Source organism: Camarhynchus parvulus, chromosome 2 (genome assembly GCF_901933205.1).
Source record: "Camarhynchus parvulus chromosome 2, STF_HiC, whole genome shotgun sequence".
Classification (NCBI taxonomy): Eukaryota; Metazoa; Chordata; class Aves; order Passeriformes; family Thraupidae; genus Camarhynchus; species Camarhynchus parvulus.
The window spans coordinates 5,969,624-5,990,407 of NC_044572.1; the positions used below are offsets into that span (position 1 = coordinate 5,969,624).

Below are 20,784 nucleotides of genomic sequence, written 5' to 3' on the forward strand. Positions count from 1 at the left end.
GACCATCAGATCTTCTGGCTGCACCCAGCAAAGAGCACAATGAGAAATGCAACCCCAGCATATCAATGCACCCAGGGGGATGTAGATGGGACAGAGGAGCAGCCAGCTCACAGCCAGCTGCTGGGTTTTGGGAAATGCAATGAACTGAGAAGTCGCTGCCTTTCCTCCTGGAGACACCACACGTGCCAAGGAAAACTGAGAAAAACACGATCTTTCAGCAACTCCTGCTCCCAGTGACAGGCATTTCATTGCCTCAAACATCTCTGCACCTGTTCTGCCAGTCCAAGCACCAGGAGCTGGAACAAGGGCAGGGCACCCAACAGCTCCCACACCAAAGCAGGACTGCTCATCTGCTGCCTGCTGATGGCACGCTCCAGACTGTACAGCCATGGAAAGATGGATGGCAGGCTCAAGAAACCCTCACCCTGGCACAAAGTCAACAGAAAGTATCACCATGCCTCAAAGCCAACGCTGTTACACAAAGACCAAAAGAAACCAAGCAGAGCAGGAGTTGTAAAGTCCTACCCAGGCTTAAAAATACTAGACCCCACTGAAAAAATAACAATATTACAGTATGGAGAGGTGCTTTAGTTTCTGTAGCCTCTGGCTGAATGCTTCCTAGGGGAGGGACTGCTGGAGCACAGGCAGGATGCGCTGGTATCTACTTCCTCTTGGAAGCACACTGCAAACTTGCAGCTCCCCCACAATGGAGGGCTAAAAAGGGAGCAAGAATCTATTGGTCCCACTTACAAGGGAACATGCAGCACATCATCCATAAAACCTAAGCAGATGGATCATTAGGGAGGTTTCTGTTTGACAGAATGGATGCACAAGTTTCAGTACACAACAGCATCCCAACATGCTCCAAGTGAGGCATCAAACATGTCAAGGACCCAAACCAACTTAGGAGATGCATGGAGGAATAAATCTTCGCCATAGAGTGAAAACCCCCTCATTTTTACATGGCTGTAATTCAACATGAAGATTTATATGTTGTAAGGGTCTAAAGCAGCTCTGAACCAGCCCCGCCACTTCCATTTCAAACCTCCTCTTTTCAAATAAGCAAAATGTCAGATGGCATCAGGTCAGCCTCAAATGGGATTTCTCTTCCCCTGCTCTGACTGCGAGCCACTTACCCAGCTTACCTTGAAGGACATGTGCTACAGATCAGCTGAGGTGAAGCCTGGAAGGACACAGGTTACCTTATTTGCAGATGGAAGGTTTGCACACACACACAGTCACCTCCGTGTTTTGCAGAAAATATTATTTTTTTTACTTGAAAAATATTTACGTCAGCCACTGCAACCACTGGAGGAGAAGTTGCAATGTGCTCTGGAGAGGCAAGAAACAAGAAACCACTGCTGGGTTTTGGAGCAATATACTTCTTACAGAAACTCTCCACAACTGGGTTTTGTCTTTTCTTGGCAAAGGCAGGGGCAAGATTTCCAAAGTTTGTACTTTTACTGACAAATGTGGGGAGTTAGTTCATCAGTCACTTCCAGAAAGTCTATCTCTTGCACCAAAATCTGATCTGCCTCTGCCCCAGCACCCAGGCCTGGCTAAATGCCACCACAGCTCACAAGAGGGTTGAGCCTCATGCCTTTACAGAGAAGGAAAATTTAGGTAGCTACATCTCATAAAAAGATATCAGCCTGAGACACTTACATAACTTTCAAGCTGCTTTTCCCCCCTGTATTTCCAGGGATTTCCATTTCTGCCCCGTGCATGTTCTCAGCTACACATCTGACAAGAAACATCAACCTCTCCAGGGGAAATTCAAAGGGGCTTCAGTGCTGAGAATGCTCAGGAACACCTCCCTGTTACTTTATAATCACTGATTCACATCCCAGGGAACCTGCAATGGCCCCCAGGCCTGTCCTCACCCCAGTGTGTGCCACCACCTTCCTGCATCCCCACGTGCCTGAGTGTCTCTTGTCCAGCCCCAAGGGGTGAAAGCCAACATTTCAACAGGAGGGGTTTGGCAGAGGGATAAACAGATGTGTATGAAATGCACACACCATAAAATAATAAAATAGCTTGGGTTGGAAAGGACCTTAAAAATCATTTCATTCCAGCCTCCCCCTTCCACTAAACCAGGTTGCTCTAAGTCACATCCAGCCTGGCCTTGGGTGCTTCCAGGGGTGGGATCCATGGAGAACCACAGCTTCTCTGGATAACCTGTGCCAGGGCCTCACCAACCTCACAGGGAAGAATTTGTTCCTAATATCTAATCTCAAATTCCCCCTCTTTCAGTTTAAAGCCATTATCCCTTGTCCAATCCCTCCATGCCCTCCCCAAAAGTCCCTCTCCAGCTCTCCTGCAGCCCCTTGAGGAACCATAAGGTCACACACCAAGGCCTTCTCTTTTCCAGGCTGAACAAGCCCAGTTCTCTCAGCCTTTCCCCATGGAGAAGTGCTCCATCCTTAAATGTTAAGTGCTCCATTTGTCAGTGTTAAGTCATGTGATATCAAGATCCCGAGGCAGAAGAGGACAAACAAAAAATAATGGAAGCACTGACAGGCTGCCTTGTCTGTCTTCCTGCAAATCTTCCCGTTGCTCCACTCCTTCCTCTCTAAATCGTGTTAATGCTCCATGTTCCCCCTCCTTCTCTTCCCTGGGAACTGGACCCTCTAAAGCTCCAAAACTGTGACAACCCAAACAAAACCAACCAAACAAAAACACAAACAAAAACCAACACTTCCTCCCCCACCAAAAAACCCCAGCAAACAACAAAGCAAAGAAAAACATCCTTCATAGAACTATTCCTTTTATACCTTATCTTTTTAAACAAACTTTGTATGTCACTAAACCCAAGTATTATTTTAAACACTTATTTTCTGGGTCTACAGCAGCTCTGACAAGAGAAAGGAACTGCTGCTTTTCCTTTTCAGATTCATTTGTGGTAAATAAATAGCAGAAAGCCAGTGAAACAAGCTATGAGGGTTTTCTTGCTTTGTTTTTGTTTTGGAGCTTTTTTTAAAGTGCCATTGAGGAAGAAACACCTAAACAAAACCATTGCATTCGTGGTGCTGACCACAACACTTTAAGCCCATGAAACCTCAATAAATATTTTTACAATGAAGCCTGCAAGAAGAGATAATACATCAGACATTTATAGGACTTTTATTTCTCTATAAATGCATCACGAAAGTTGAAAACACTGAATTATTGTTTCCATTCGAACTTTGAAAAAAATTAGGGAAGAAAGGAAAAAAAGATGCCGGAATATTTTACTAAGAGAAAGCTTTTGTGGAAGACCTCTCTCAGGAGCTCCCATCAACTCATTCTTGCTGCTTCTTTGAAGCCACATCAACAACGATAATTTAATTTACAGTCCAGATAAAAGACATTTCCAAAGAGGGGAGGGAGAAGGGGGTTAGTAGGGCATTCCCAGTTTAATTCAGTCCAGCTACCTGCTGCCTGTTTGGGATCTAACTCCTGACAGCTCATCCTCCACCAAACAAGAGCTGCAGGAGATAACAGTGTCCCAGATACCCGGGGGATGGGGGAGGGATGAGTGTCACACAAGAGGACCCTGCAATGTCTATAAATTGCAGCCAAAATGGATCTAATCACAGCAGGCACTGAAAAAAACAATGTGGCAACTCTGATCCTGCTGGGAAGAGGAGATGAGCCCGGGACAGGGGATGCTCCAGCCAGAGGGATTGATTCAGCTCCCCTCCAGGGCTCTTGGAAGACAAGGAAGGGGAAAAGAAATAAGCAAAAAAGCATTGTAAGCATGTAAGCATCCACCCACAAACATCTACTTAGGAGACAGATAAATTAAAAGCTTTTATCAGATATGGTTTTAAGGAGAATAGACCAACTGCAAGTTGTCACGAGAACACCAATGGGAGAGCAAGGAGATCCCCAAATGGTTTGGTTGAAAGGAACCTTATAGATCATCTGATTCCAATCCCCTGCCATGAGCAGGGACACCTCCCACTGTCCCAGGGTGCTCCAAGCCCTGTCCAGCCTGGCCTTGACACTTCCAGGGATCCAGGGGCAGCCGCAGCTGCTCTGGGCATTGGAGAGGATTACAGCCTCAGTGGGGAAAAAGAGCAAGGACAGGTTTCTCTAGATCTAGGTAGGCTCCTCCAGCTGTGAAGAGCAACAGGCACTTGGGGAGGGGAAGGGAAGAGTTCATTGCAAACACAGAAGGATTGACAGGACCATCACAGCAGGATGATCTCTCCAGTGATGGAGATGCTGCAAGAGGGTCCCTGCCCACAGCCCCCATCCCTCCTCTCCTCTACTGAACTGTGGAGATTCACTTCAGGACACCCTTCGCCACAGATAAAAATCTGTAAAGATATCTAATCTGTGCCAGAGTCTGGCTTTCCTGCCCAGCACTACTGATGAGCTCAGCAGCAGTGTCCATAAAAATATCCTGGCAAAATCCCTGCACACACACAAGCAAAAAAATCCACCAGGCTCAGCTGCTTTTGTTCTGGTAAGCGAGGAAACAATTACTGAAGCAGGAACAGACAACTTCTTGTAAAGAGAAATGAGAGGTGGAGAGGACACAAACAAAAAGCAAAACAACCCAAATAATGAGAGAAGGAGGCAAGTTGCACAAGAAGTGATAAAAGAAAAAGGTCAATAAAGGCTCACAAACCAAGCTCATGTGTCACTTGCTACTGGCCATGTTTCCCATTAGGAGAAACCTGCTGTAAACAGTGTTTCCCCCTGCAAACACTGCATCTGAGCCCTGGGCAAACCAGGATGGACACAGGTATGGAAAGGAGGTGACCAACATGAGACAGGGACAACTCCAACACCTTAAAGGAGGTAATGCCTGATTCTGCAGCACCAAGAGAGCTGCTGGCAACAGGGTGGTACCATAAAACAACAAAAACACTCATTGTTTGAGGAAAGCAAGCAATGACAGGCAAACACTGCCTCTCTCCAGCTGACAAGAGCCAACCTGTCCCTGCAGATATGGTGGCATCAGCTCCTGCCCTGCTCTTCCTTCCCAGGATTTCTCACTACCCCGTGAGGAACTAGATTTTTGCTGCTACATCCCTCAGGGTCATTTAGAAGATGTAAAACATCACTTTTCATTTAAAGAAAAATATCTTCTACTCTCAAGGAAGGGGAAAAGAAATACAGAAAGGCACAAAAACACAATTAACGTGCATTCTTGCACCTGAAACCCCAGAAAACAAAAACAACTTCATTATATTTGTTGCTGTCTGCTTTCAAGTCCCAATATCTAAAGCCAAGTCTGCAGGTTTTACTGGAGGGAGGGAGGGAACAGAACAATGAACTCATCACTTCTACCACACTGGAAACAATCTGCTCCTCGGACCTGTCTGTCCAGTGTGGTGATGGAAGGGGATGAGCTGCAGTATTTCACACTCCCAGACCCATGGTCTACATCCATAATCAGCTCTCCAGCACCTCCACACGCTCCAGGAGAAGATCCAGGCAGATTTATAGGAGGCTGATTCTGGATTACTAGTCCCCAAGGAAATTTCCCTCCCAACACCCACAAGGCAGAGGTTGATTTATACCCAACCTATAATAGACTGTATTCCTCAGAGACAACTCCTTGTCTTCAACCCCACTGCCATTGCTGAAATGGGAGATTTGGCTTGGTTTAACAGTTGTGGAGTTTATAAACACCAAAAGCAGCACTCAATTTAGGCTGGAGACAGTTAAACTACCTTAGACCAACAGGATGCCACGCAGTAAGGAACAGTAATAAGATGATGAGACATTCATAACCTAAAGTTTTCATTAAAAACTCACAGCCCGAGGAAGCTCACCCCTCCAGAGCAGAGCCATTCAGTTCTCCTCATTACCCAAAGAGCAAATCTTTGCACCAACCAGGGAGCCCAGGGGAGAGCTCCTGAAGAGCTCGTGGATCCATTAGGCAGGAACTGGGGAAGTGCCAGCCAGGGGGTTGTAAATGAGGTGGTGCACAGCCCATTGCTGATTCCACCTCAGCATGCATCACACAGCGAGCAGGGAGCCCCTGCAAGCAGATTCAGGGGAAAATAGGACTCCTGAATAGAAGTTGCTAGATACCAAAGTCCCTGGATAGAGCTTTCTCCACCTGCCAGCACAACACAGTCTCTTTTCCAGGTTTTGCTTGTTTTTAAAGATGTAATGTGTTATCTGAGCAGTGCCACAGCACATGCACGGACTGACTGCAAAACTACTCAGTATTTGTTACATCACCCATCTGTGGAAGCCACCAAATTCTGGACTATGCAAAAACCTGAGAAGGAAGCTCTGCTGAAGCACAGATCTAACTATTATAGCTGTGCAAAGTCAGATCTAACTGCCAGTAACTGGGAAACATCCATTTATCTATCCAACTGGAAAAAATATCTGCTGGTTAAAGAAACAGCAGTCAAACAAAGAAATGGCAAGCGTTGGCTATGTTTTACAATGCACAAGTCAGAGCCACAAAAATACATTCCTGGGAGTGCCAACATCCCAATGAAAACAAATCCCAGAACACAAAAAAAGGGATAAAAGAACAATGCAAACCTTTTTCTTTCCCCTAGAATTCTGCCCCGTGATCGTGTGCCACAGAAACAAATCTGGCTTGGGTAGAAGGCTTTTTTTCCCACCAAAAAAAACAATTAAACCCCTTTTGTTTGTGTTTAAAGCAAAAGTAATGCCAACTGCTAATAAATTTTGGTTTTGTGGAGTTTTATGGGGTGTTTTTTTATTGTTTAGGAGCACAAACCAAACTGAGTGGTTGCTGTTTCCAGAATGTCTCCTCACACGTCTCAACGCAAGATGAGGAGGTTGAACATCCTGCTCTCATAACCCTTGTCACAATCAGAAGCTTTCTGGGGAAAAAACACCTCAAAAAAGAGGAAAACCAGCAACTTTTCATACCATATCATTTTTCAGACCCTTTTCCTTCATGGGGTGCACAGTGCAGGAAAAGAAAGGGAAGCCATAACAGGAATGCAGAAACAGAAGTACATTTAAGAAAAGAAAGCACCAAGATTGATTAGAGTGTTCCTCTGCTTTAATAAAGAGCCTAATGATGTCCAAATTATAGCAAAGCTCAATTGTGTAACCAAGGAGCCAAGATTTCATCCTTGATAAGGACATGGATTTCTGTCTCACAGGAGAAGCCTGCAGTTCACTAACAAAGATGACCTTTTATATTATACCCTTCAAGGCCACAATTAGCTGGAGAAATACTGGACTAACTTGGCAACATGAGTTTTTATACACTGTGCTAATTTTTAGCAGAAACTTGCCAAGACCATTACCATCATCTAACAAGACAAAAAAAAAAAATACAAATATGAACCCCACTGCTCTCCAGATCCAAATTACTTTCCACAATTCAATGCAGTTTTAATTAAGATGATTAAATTACAGCAAAAATGATTAAGATGATATCCCACAGCAAACCTCTAAAGGTATAACACCTTAATCCAGAAAAACCTGGCATGCACATATTCATGATAAAGTATTCATGAAAAGCTAGAATTTTACACATGAACCAATTCTACATCACTCAAACAATACCTTGGGAGATATTTGTCACAAGTAAAAAAACAGTGACATCCATCAACAGAGCACAGTTTTTCCGAGACTACACGGAAAGAAATCTACACAGAAAAAAAATTGAAAAGGCTACAATTACTTTGACAATGTTTCTACAGCTCAGAGGAATTTGGGGGTTGAAATAAGTGGTTTCCTTCTCCTTCACAGGGCTCCCAAAATCAATTTTATGTATAATTCTTTTTTCCTTTTTTTATATCAGAAGTCAGATAACATAAGAAGTGCATGTGAAATCAGGTCACTGCAATAATCATGCACATGGTACATTTCCACTATTGCCTATTAACTATGAGGTTTAAATGAATGAAGTCTCAGATCCATATTTCACCAGTAGAAATTGTTAATATAAACATAGCACAGCTCAGGCTTTAACCTTACCATCCAACTGGGCCTACTCTCCTTTGGAGAGGGGTAAATGGTATTAAATTAACAGACAGGGCTCAAAAGGCAGCTACATGGAGGCATGGATTCCATTAAAACCTGGGAAAGGATCCTGTGATAGGAGCCCTGGACACCTGGGAGCTGTTTGTGGTGCTTCAGCACTGGATAAATTCCAGCCTGTGATCTTCAAGGCATGGTAGCTTCAGCATGCCTTTTAAAAAAGCTGTGATGAAAAGAAGGGAAAACCAGCAATTTCCAGGCGCAATCTTCTGGAAACCCTCCATGGGGGCAGGTGACAGAAGATGGTGGGAGAGTTCTGCAAAGAGGAGGCTGCAACCCCAAATTGTGTTAAAAGTTGTGGCTGAATACACGGGAAGGTACCAGGCAAGGAAGCTTTGCCTCACTCTGGACCTCCCTGCCCCCAGGACTGACCCACACCAAGGGGTTCTGCAGAGTTAACTGCATCAGAATAAAGCCACACAAAGTAGATCCATTCCCAAAGTGCAGATCCATCCCCAAAGCACAGATCCATCCCCAAAGTGCAGATCCATCCCCAAAGTGCAGATCCATCCCCAAAGCACAGATCCATCCCCAAAGCACAGATCCATCCCCAAAGCGCAGATCCATCCCCAAAGTGCAGATCCATCCCCAAAGTGCTGCTACACTTTGCATCTGAGACTTCTTTGTGTCTCTTCTCTCAGTCAAGAGAGCTCCTAGCTCTCAAGATGGGGAGGGGAGTGGAAATCACTAAGAAGTAAAAGGAAAGAAGAAAAGAAATCTGCATATTGCATCGAGTGGCCATACTAGGGAGCTACTAACACCTGAATCACACATTCAGGACACAAAACCCCTGGAAAGCTCACAAAGAACAAGTGCAATAGAGAAGCTTAAAGATTTTTTTTTTCTCTTTGGTTTGTTTAATTAATATAGCTCTGAATGGCCCGGTCACCAGACAGTTGTAACAGATCTGATGAGGGCTGAGCCCCAGCTCAGGTGAGAGGTTAACTTTATATTTTTCTGAATTAGACGAGGAAAAGTATAAATCGAAAAAAGATAAAATCCCAACATAAATCCTCCACCAAGGCTGCTATGAAATAACTCTTTTGTTTAATTATTATGAGTTGGATAGGCAAACACTGGATCCCGATGGACAGAGAGCAGCTGTTCCTATAACAGAAAGACATTCATCTCCCCTCCTCGGGACCCTGAAATCCTATCAACAATGCCTGGAAAATTACTCTCAGCTCCCCCCTCTCCCACTTTTTGCCTGTCTTTCATATCCTATTTTTAGCCAACTTTATTTTGTTGTACCACACTTCAAAGCTGCGCATGTTAGCTCATTCAAAATCATTTCCACGCACAAAAAGCTTTGGGGACATCAAGAGGGCGGCTCTGGGGTGCAGGAGAAGGGCATGTCCCTCGCCCAGGGTCTCTTCTTTCACCAGGGATTCATTGAGAAGGAGCCTACAGACACAGTTACCCAGACAGATACACTTGCATCTCATTTACTTCTGAGGCTCACAGTTACCTCGGAGGGTTTCTTTTAGCTGCTACATAATAAGCAGTCGATCCCTACACGATTGCAAGGGAAAGGAAATTCTATGAACAATTAAGTAAAAAAAAAAAAAAGTTTCTCATGTTTGCTTTTAGCAACGCTAACTCTGTCCCATTAGATGATAACAGAATCTATGTATCTAGAGGAAACTTTCTACAGCAATAAAAATTAGCTGTTAAAGACTTCCATAGTTATCTAAGGCACAATATAAATGTTAAAATACCCTCCAGGAACAGGCACATGCAGCCAATCTGCAGCAAATGTGAACAGGCAGAGTGCCAGGGCATCAGGAGGCAGCAGCCCTGGGGACAGCACAGTCAGTGGCTGGGTGCTTTTTCCTTTCCTTTTTTTTTTTTTTAGCATCCAGCAAAATCCAGGCTGAACGAGCTTTGTGCCACCAAGCTGAACCCAGGAGAGGAAACACCCAGGGACAGCAAGTGTGCTCATCAGGCATTGCTGGTCTTTATCACAGACCCAAAGAAGCCTGGAAATTGGGACTGGAGGGACACTGTGTTGTTTCAAACTCTGTAAAAGGTGATTAAAACCTACACAGGAATTTCTTGCTATTACTGAGCCCTTCCAGAGGGCCCAGCTTCATGGTTTCACTTTACAAAGATGCTCCAGGAGCTTGAGGAAGAGCCTATGGCATTAAAACAACAGCAATGAGATCAAATATTAATTTCCATGAGTTTTGGGTTGTTGGAGGGATTCTTTGGCTTTTTCTGAGGTTTGCTTTTTTGGGGGGGAGGAAGTTACAATTTGTGTTTTGTTTTGGGGTTTTTTAAACCATTTGTCTTTGCAATATTTCAAAGGAAGCCCAGGAGCAGGGATGAGACAGCTCAGTGGCAGGGCACACCCCATGGCAGCATTTCCACCTGAGCTTCCATTCAGAGATGGGGCTGCCATGGCTCCAGAATCCTCACCAGACCTGGGCACTCAATTCCACAGCACACCTGGCAGCAGCCAGTGCCAGCATCCCAGGAAGGCAGCACCAAGCATCAAAAAGCACCATCCCATCCTGCTTCAGGCTGTGCTAAGCTTTATCTGCATCCCAGGCTCCTTACATAAAAAGGAATTTCATAGCAGGGAGCTGTTCCAGGTGTGTCAGCACCAGTGCCTATTGCCCAGCACAAAATCTCACTTTTCAGGAGCCAGCCAGGTCTGTGTTTTCCAGCACAACTGCAAAAGGTATTTGGAAAAATGCCTTACCCCAGGTGTAAGAATGTGCTTTAACAGAAGCTTTCCTATAAAACTAGAAGGGCCTGATAAGCTGTGGGTGCATGTGAAAGCAAAGGATTATGAGTTCAAACTTTTGTGCACCCAAGAGCTGCTGCTGGGCTGTAACTGGATACTCTCACCACAGAAACCCAAGGACAACTGAATTTCTCTGCCTGCAAATATACAGGGGAATTTGCATTCTTAACCCATCAATTACTCTCAGGAACTAAAGTGGCCAGACAAATCCCACTGTTCCAGTTACCATACTAAGGGGAAGTAAAACCCCAAAACATAAAGATTTGGAGAAAGAAAAGATCTGGGAGCCTGGAGGTCACATTGCCATGGCTCTGTTGTCCCAAGAGTGAGGACAAGGCTACCACCAGGATAACCACAAATCTGGACTTTGCTGAGCAGCTGCATCCCAAGTCAACTGCAGTTTCTCTCTGCTGAGTAAGGGACTCCTGGAAATCCATGTGGCAATGCACAGGTCTGAAGCAAAGTCAGCGCCTTCCCACATTTGAGTGCCTACAAAGCTCACTGGCTCTTCCAAGAGCAGTGCCACAGCCTCCTCACAACTTTCCTGTTGTAAAGCTCAACTTGCTGCCTCAGAGAAAGGCCTGGACATCAACTGTGCAAAGCTCAAATTCCCTCTTTTCCCAGAAGAAGAAAGCATCAGTAGCAAACAGAGCAGCTGGGGAGTTTGCAGCAGCTCAGCCAAACTGCAGCAACAGCCACCAGCCCTCAGAAGCAATCCAGAGACTCCAAACATAAGAGCAGCACTAAAATGGCTTTAAAACCCTGCAATATTCTCATTTTCTGAAGTACTTTTAAAAATTCACAAAAAAGAGACGAGTTTTGATTGAACATTTCTTCACTTCAGACCCATGGCTGCATTCCTCCCTCCCCAGGAATTCAAAGCAGTGAGCAGAGGTAAATTATGTATAAGCAAAATATTCCTAAAAGCCAAATTTTAGAGGTTGCACCCATTACACAAGGCATTTTAAAATAGCTAAATGTCGAAGAAAAGAACAGTTAGCGACCTAGATTGACCATTTGATAGATCAGGCACAAATGGAGCTAACTTTATCCCTCTCATCCACTCAAAGGCTTATCATCTCACACCTTAGAGAAATAAATTAGGAAGAAGCATCGCATTAGCACCACTGGCACCACACAGAAAATTTCAAGTTCTGCTACCACTAAGAAAACAAGTTCTATAATGGGAAAAAGCTTTAAATAAGACAAATAAATAATTAAAAAAAAAAACTGCAGAGGCAGTCACAGCACCTAAGACCCTACAGTGTCAGCTACTGTGGAATTTTTAAAATGACAGCCTTTGCTGCTGTGGTTTGGGACTCATTCAGCACAGGTCTGGGATTTGGGGTTGGTCCAGAAAGTGCCAGGCACACACTCATTTCTCCCAGGTTTTGTTTATTTCTCTATAAAACTGACAGCAATACATTCCATTTCCAGCTTTACTGGAGGAGGATTAACTCACCCCCTCTGCTCCCAGGAGCACCTTTCTCTTCTCCCTTTGTCACACAAAAGTACTTATTAGACAGAAGAAGTCCAGTTCAAAATCCACATCTAAATTTGCCTGAGTATCCACTTCAAGGAAAATTAATGGAGCTGGGATTGTAAAGCACTGCATCTTTTCATGTGCTTTATTCTCTTTATTTAAAGAGGAGGCATTCATACAGTATACATTACTATGAGACTCAGACAGGAGAAAAAAAAACACAAAATGATACCTGTGGTTTAATAAAATTACCAGAACATTCTATTTTTCCCAGCAAATTTAATTTCAGGTAGACAAAAAAGGATAATAAGGTGGTCAGAGCACCAGCCATGGAGCCAAGAGGATGGGGAGCAATGTCCTTGACCTGACTTCAAGATCTCAGAGAAGTCACTCCCACCAAGGAATAACTGGTAAATTTTTATGTTCCCAGATTAAACATCCAGAGATACAAATTTCCCTTCTAGAAAACAGTTTCAAAGGTTTATTTCAGCTCCTTAATACACCCCAAACCCCATCATGAAGGCAAAATTGGTGCTCCAGGCCCAGGTTGGCTCCTGCTCTGCAGCCAGGGCTGTGCAATCTCCTGAGCAGAGCTCCCCCAAAGCCCGAAACTGAATCTGAGGTGAAACACACACCAAGGTGGAAATCGTGGAATTATTGATGAGAAACTCATCATTCACATGGGGCATTCACATCCTCCTGCAGCCAGGCACCAACGGGCTGCTCCTTCCTCTGTGCTTCTCTTTGCACACCTGTATGAGCCAGTCCCTGCTTGCAGGCAGCCCAGCCTAAGAGAAAAAGATCTCTCCAAGACTAAAAATCCACCAACCACCTCCAGCACAGTCATCAGAAGAAAAGAAATTAAAAAATCACATAAAGTAGACAGAGCACACTCAGGTTTAAGCCAAATTTTACCCCAGACAGAAACATTTTTTTCATGCAGATTATTCTTTCAGTACAGGTACAAAATATTGGGTGTGACCTTGGCTGAGCCACTTGGTGATGCAGCAGGGAGAGCTTGCAGACAGAATTTTCTCTCTCTTGGCCCCTCTGCTCAGGGTTTTTGGGGAAAGGACCTTCCCTCTACACAAACAGCACTTTGCAAAAAGAGGAGCTGTATTTTTCTGAGGCACCTGGACACCAGCAACAGATTTTTTTTCCTTGAGTAGCATGATGGACCAATGCCACATGCAATAACCTAATCAGAATAAAAGATTCAAATACTGGCAAAATCGGAGGCACTTGTGTGCTGGAGGGAAGCACATTATTATTTTACAGTGTACACTGACAATTGCTGCTCTTAACTTTTAGTTTGAATTGAAGCTATACCATAGTAAAGGAGGAAGATGACAGAGAGAAAAGAACATGACACTGGTGAAAAAGACCAACAGTTATATTCAAATCTAAGCACAAAATGTGCTGGGTCTGCAGAACACAGGCAAAGTATTTCAGTGTGTTTCATTTTTAATTTACTTCTTTGCCCCTCTGACTTCAGTGGCTCCAAGAAACCTTACAAAGAAGACTGGGGGGGACTGATATATATTTTTCTAATATACCTTAAAGGAACAAATGACTAATGACATACAAAATCATTTCAGAATGAAGCAATAATGAAGAGAAGAGATTAGACATTAGTTGATCCTCAATGGTTAATGGAGGGGAAAGGGAAGGGGAAGAGTGGAGCTTATACTGGTGAATACTTCGGCCACAAACACCTCTCTTAAACACATCCAATTTCACTGATGTGAAAATCTCCACATGAAGGAACAGGCGAAAAAGAGCTTAAGTGGGAACAGGGTGCAGAATGCCAAGTGCTACACTGAATAATTCAGATCCAGGCAGTGCTATTGGCCAGGCAGGAAAATCACACTCCCCTGCTAGTTTTAAAATCAAAGGCCAAGGAGGGATAAAAGAGAAAGACAACACCTCTTTAAAGCAGAGATTGCACTCCGTGGTTCCCATTTCCCAAGTTCCCACAACGTTTTGTTGCAGGGAGAGCGCTGGAGCGCGGGTGCTGTGGGGGTGCCAAGGCACAGCACCCCAGTGCCCACCTCAGTGCCCACCTCAGGACCTGGGAAACTCAGCCACCTGCCTCAGTGACACTGCTCCTTCAGCCCATTTAGCAAGAAAATGCCAATTCTGCAGCAGGCACCGACAAACCCTGCCCAAGCTGCCCCCATGAGACGTTCCCAGTGCACAGGCACTTCTCCAGTTGCCTGGGGGCACAACCCCATCAGGGCTTTCCTTTGGGTCTCGATCACTGCTCAGCTCCAGAAGGTTCTGTCCCCTACCTGCATCCTTCCCAAATTTCAGCCACACTTCTCCAGTGCCAGCAGACAGGGCTGGACACACGGATTTCCAAGGAGACATCAGAGCATCAGTGTCCTGCCCTGCAGAGCCAGAAGCAAGGGGTGAGCAAGACACTGTCACAACTTTTAGACCACTGTCCTGGCTGTGTTTGATAGAAAGGTCATTACATTTACATTTCATGGGGCTCGAAAGGTCCTGTGCTCCTAAAATCCCATTTAATTCTGACTATTCTAGTGCAGCACCACAAAGTCAACTACTTTAACACTAAATTTTAGAAATGTTTCTAAAAGCAGGTCCTGGAACATGACAGCCAAAACACCTTCTGCCACAAGGCCCCAAAAATGGAGTAACTTTGACTTCTAGTTATCTTATTTTAAAGGTGTCATGACTTTCTAGGAACAGGCAACTTTGCCTTTGGGCAGAGCACACAAACACAGCCCTGACAGGTGCCCAGCCTCAAAAAATCTCTGCCATCCACCTCCTTCACCCTTGATAAATAAAGATAAGCATCCCTTGGTTCCTTTTACACCGGCAGGAGGACCCATCCCATGGAGAGCACAGCAGCAGGATTCCTGGGCTGGTCTCATCATCCCATCACCAACATTTCAAAAGATGCTCTCCTCCATCCCAACCTGTGCACTGGAGACAGGGAGCCCTCCTAAGCTGATCTGCAAAGCAAGGAGTGTGTGCATGGGGAAGGGGGAGAATGGTGGCAGGGAGAGAGGAGGACAAAAACAACAACAAAACAGAAAAGAAAAAAAAAAACGGCGGGGGTGGAAAGAAAAACCAGCGAGGTTGGCCTGCTTCTTTCTTCTCTACCATCTATTCAGTGTCAGCAGGGGAGGTCCACAACTGTTGCGTCACAGGGAGAACAGAAAAGCCTGACAAGCGTGTTTTAGCTGATGGAGAGCAGAGTGGACAGGAGGCTGCTGACAGCTCCAGCTCCACCGGGCACTGCCAGCCCTCGGCTTTAATTGGCTGCTCCTTCCCATCGCATCCAGCCCGCACGGGCTGCTCAAAGGCACCAGCAATGGCAGAAATTCCAGCCTGTAAATACTTTAGTTAACTCCCCGGCTCGGGTTAGACCCTCACTCTGGTGCAGGGATCCAGGGGTTTTAATTCAGGAGCCTAAGGGAGGATGCAGGAGATGCTTGGAAATGGAGAGGGGGGAGCGAAACCACAGGTTGCGCAGGACCTGGAGAGGTGTTTACAAATAATGTCACTAAAAATAATGCACTGATCACTGGCATCTCTAACACAGCATTTTCTTCTCCACAGAGCTCTGACAGTGGCTATGTCGGTGGTATAATTATCTAGATTTGATAGCAGATTAAAAAAGTATATATCCTAAACACCTGTTCCAGAGTTTTGTGTTTTTAAAGGCCATTGCCATTAACCTTGGGCCACGCACTTCATTGTGTTTAATTAGCAAGCTAATGAAGCCAGTTTTATTCCCTTTCTCAAGCACAAGAGGATAAATACAAGACAGTGAAAGAGGAGACCAGATCCATTTGCAGCACAGTTCATTGCTGCATGGCATTACTTAAACTTGCACCGAAATAAAAGTAATGTAATGGCTTGGAAAACATGTTAGCAATGCATTCTGCAAGACAAATCCGTTTACACCTTCTGTATTTTCTCAAGCTCATCGATTAAAACATGATTTCTGAACATTTGGGCTGCAGAGAATTTGCAAACAAAGGGCTAAAAATAAACATAATGTTTTCCTCAACGAATCCTCAATATTCCAAAAAACTAAGCGTAACAGATTTATTTTTTTTCTAAAGAACAGCAGCCCGTGCTTGCTTTGTTACATCCAGCCAAGGTAGAGATGAGAAGCATCAACAATGGAGGTTAAGTGATTTTCGAAAAGCCCACCACTTTCACAGAGCCCTAACATGCACACACACAAAAGGCACACTTTGAGCAAAGCCCAGTGCTCTGAATCCCAGCAACACATTCCAACTTTGGGTATCTCAGCTTGTTTTCCTTTTTTTTTTTTTACTCAACAGCTTTAGGAAAAACTGGACAATAAAGATCACGTTGATAAATACTCATAAATATCACAAGAAAGTCTTTAAAAGAGAGGGAGGGATTTACAGAATGGCTAATGCACTGATTTAGTGATTCAAAAGGACCTTTCCAAATAAACAGAATTCTATTTATTTTCTGGGGTTTCTTTATTGTATTTTCAGGGGGATGAGGAAAATTCAGCATAGGTATGCCCTGTCAGATTATCTTTTTCATAACATTATACATTTAAGAAGCTTTCAGGGTGTTGTTTGGTTTTTTTTTGGTTTTTTGAAGCAATTGCTTTTCTCCCCTCCAACTTAGATTTCAGCCACTCTGTGCACACAGCCATAGGATCAGGTTAAACACCAAAACCAAACCAAACAAAAACCCAACGCCATACCCAAAAACAAAACCAAAAACAAAAAAAAATCCGGAAGCCATCTCTTTTATTGAATCACCCGAGATAAAAGGATTCCAAGATATATGGAAAGAAAATACATCGACCATAAATCTCCTTTATGCACATAATAGAATTTTCCAGCCAGGAGAGCTGTTGTGATGATAGCAACGCCGAGCACCAGGAATGCTGCTGGCACACACACAGCCCCCCCCGCCCGCTCCTTCCAAAATACCTGCTCTCCTCAGCACTGCTATGTAAATACAAACCCGCACATCCCCCTTCCCAACACATGCAAACAAAGCTGCGTACAAGTGTCCCAGCCATCAGATAAAAAACCCCGAGCTGGCTTTGCTCTCACTAAGAAATTAATTTTTTTTTTTAAATTTTATTGTCCGCTCCTTTTTTTTTTTTTTATTGCCTCTCGCACGCACTTTCGGTGCGACTTAAAAAAAAAAAATAAATAACGAAGCGCTGGCACGGCGGGTAATGGCAGAGGCAGGCGGTGGCAGCGCATATTTAATGGGCACTCGGAACAAAGGAAGCCCGGCTGCAGGAGCGCCCCGGGGCCGGCTCCGCGCCCGCTCCCCCCGCGGCCCCGCCGGGCAGCGCCTTCCCCGGGCCGGGGGATCCGCACCCGGACCCGCACCCGCGGGGAACCCCCTCCTGGCCCCCACCCGCGCCACGGGTGATGCCAAAGCCGCCGGGAACTCCCCGGCTGCCCATCGCGGAGCTGCAGCATCGCTGCCTCCCGCACCCTGAACCCCCCGGCCACAAACAGCCCCCCACCGCCGGCCCCGACCCCTCCGCGGCCCCCCAGCCCCGGCCGGGAGATGGAAGGGATGTAACAAGGCACTGCCTAGAGCCGGGCGGGGGGCTCAGCCCAAGGGGGTCGTGGTGACCAGGCAAGAGGGGGGAGGCAAAATTGCTGCCGCACGGGTTTCTCCTAAGGAAAACGCAGCGATGATAAAAAAGAATAGGGGAAATAATAACAATAATATAAGGAATAATTACAACAAGGAGGGAAAGTGGGGAGCGCGGGGATTCCCGGCGTGCCCGCGTTTTCAGGTGCTTGGGGGCAGCACAGCGGGGCTGACCGCTCCCGCCACCCCATGGAGAGCCCTCCCCGCGTCCCCAAGCGCTGCCCGGTGTCCCCTCCAACTCCCCCGGCCGCGCTCGGGCTCCGGGCGAACTTCCACCCGCGTCCCCCGGCACGACGCGCGCACCCCGCAGGTTGGAGATGAAGTTTTTTGTAGCCCATGTCCGTAAAATAAATGGGATGAAGAAGATACAAAATAAACACCCTCCCCCGCCCGCAGAAGCCTCCTCCGGAGGGATGCTCCCCAGGCACCCCCCGCCGCACACACCCCCTTTTTCCCAACTTTCTCCCCGCTCCCCGCGGAGCCAGGCAGCTCCCATAGGCTCGTTCCGTGCTAACCCTATGGGATCGCAGCGTCTCGAGGGGGAAAAAGTGGAACCAGGAGGTTCCTTTGGGGTGGAGGGGGTGTCCCCCACACCCTCCCCGAGTTACACAACCGCAGCCCGGCAGGAGCGGAGCGCACACATGGCCAGTACCTGAGAGACCCCGCACCATTCCGGAGCCAGCCCAGGTCTCCTCCCGCTGCTCCCAACTTGTGCCCCCCTCCCGCAACATCCTCGGCTTCTCCCCCACGCCCCCGCCCCAGAAGTAAATGCCCATTTTTGCAAAGTTTCCTCGAGATCGCGCCGTGTTTACATTGCCATGAATTCCCACAGGCTGCCTGGAGGGAACAAAAAGCAGCACGGGAAGGCTCGTCCTGCGAGCAGGGAGAAAGCGGAGAGGGAGGGAGCGGGAGTGAAAATAAAATAATAACAATAACAATAATAATAATAACAATAAAGGAAATGAAGCCGATGCAGCGGTGGGGGGATTCCCCAGCTCGGGTGCTGTGCTCCGGAGGGTGCTGGAGGGTGGCTGCAAATAACCGCACGGCCCATTCAATTCTGCATTTGGAGACGCGACCGAGAGCCCGAGCGGGAGGTAAACACGCCGGAAGGCTCTTACCTGCACAGAAAGTTCCCCAGAGCACGGCGAAAGTCAGCCACGAAGCAAACATAGTCCTTTACTTTTTTTTTTTTTTTTTCTCCTCGAGTGCACCTCTACCCCAAGGGAAACAAAAATGAAAATAAAAAGATCGAGCACGTGAAAAGAGAAGGGGGAGAGAAGCGCGGCTCTGCCTTCCCTCTCGCTCTCAAAAAGAAAAAAAGAAGAAAAAAAAATCCTGGGGGTAGGGGGTGGAAAAAAAAAAAAAAAAAAAAAAAGCAACAACAACAACAAGAAAATCGGATTTAATTCCTCCGCGGTTGCAAAATTTATCCAGTGGAGACGAACAGACCCGGACGGTTCGACCTGCTCCTGCCCGGCCCCACCGTTCGCTCCCAGCTTTCCAAGAGTTTCTTTCCCTGGGCTTTTGTGCTGGGAGCGCGGCGTGCACCACACACCGACTCCCGCTCCTCCTCCTCCTCCTCCTCCTCCTCTTCCTCTTCCCCCTCCTCCTCCTCCTCCTCCCAACCCAGCCCCTCCGGCTCCCCCAGCAGCGCGGGGCGAGCGCGCACACGCCCCCCCCCCGCGCAGTTCCCGCGCAGTTCCCGCGCAGCCGCGCGCGGTTGCGCGCTCCCCCCGTTCCCCCGCGCACACTCGCGCATCCCCCCCACTCCCCTTCCTCCTCCTCCTCCTCCTCCTCCTCCTCCCCGCGCAACCCACGCCGGCAGCGAGCGGGGCGGCGGCGGCGGCAGCAGCGGGACCGTGCGCGGTTTGTACGGACCCCGCATCGCGGGAGGCTGCGGAGCGGCAGGCAAGGGCCGGCGGAGGGGGCGCGGGGTCCGGAGGAGGAGGAGGAGGAGGAGGAAGAGGCGGCGGGGGGCCGCGGCATCGCGGGGCTGCGCGGGACGGCGGGCGCGGGGGCGCGGCGGGAGGTGCCATGTGCGGGATGGGGAGGTGGGAGAGGGAAATGAAAAAACAAAACAAAACCACAACGTGGAGGAGGAAGGGAAAGGGAGGTTTGATGGGGTTTGGGGGTTTTGTTGTTGTTGTTGTTTTGGGGTTTTGTTTTAATAATTAAAAAAAAAAAAAAAACTGAACCGCGTCCAAAATGGCTTCTAAAAAAAGGGAGAAGCCAGCGCGGAGCCAGCGGGGAAACCCGGATGTTGGATACAAAGGGGCTGGAGGGGGCGGTGCGGCGCGGGGGCTCCGCGGGCTGAGCGGGGAGCGGCGCTGCCCGTCACGGCCGCGCCCGCGGGGAGCCCCGGCTGGAGCGGGGCTGGGCACCGGGAGGGCGGCGATGGGCAGGGGGCACGGGGAGATGGGTGTGGGGATGGGCAGGTTTAGGGGCAGGGGGCACCGGGAGATGGGTGTGGGGATGGGCAGGTTTAGGGGCAGGAGGCAGAGGAGATGAGTGTGGGATGGGCAGGTTTAGGGGCAGGGGGCACGGGGAGGGTGGATATAGGGCAGGTTTAGGGGCGGAGGGCTGCGAAGGGCTGCAGAGGGTGTGTGTGGATATGGGCAGGTTTAGGGGCAGGGGGCAGAAGAGATGAGTGTGGCTATGGGCAGGTTCAGGGGCAGGAGGCTGTGGAGGGTGTCCGTGGATATGGGCAGGTTTAGGGGCATAAGGGGGCAGAGGAGATCAGTGTGGATATGGGCATGTTTAGGGGCAGGGAGAGGGTGGAGGATGTTTGTGGAGATGGGCAGGGGGCTGCAGTTCGTGTATGTGAATATGGGCAGGTTTAGGGATAGGGGGAAATCACGTTTAGGGGTAGGGGGCTGCAGAGGAGAGATTTAGGGGCAGAGGGTAGGAGTGCAGATTGAGGGGC

General features: G+C 47.3%; 1 protein-coding gene across 1 annotated transcript in view; it reads right to left on the reverse strand.

The window, feature by feature from the left end:
- Window positions 1–19,446, reverse strand: part of ACVR2B (activin A receptor type 2B) — a 109,746-nt gene extending 90,300 nt beyond the window's left edge. Inside the window, exon 1 of the mRNA XM_030944070.1 lies at window positions 18,980–19,446. Within this exon, the coding sequence (XP_030799930.1) occupies window positions 18,980–19,031 (52 nt within the window). The 5' untranslated portion in view covers window positions 19,032–19,446. The remainder of the gene's footprint in view (window positions 1–18,979) is intronic.
- Between the last annotated feature and the right edge of the window lie 1,338 nt (window positions 19,447–20,784).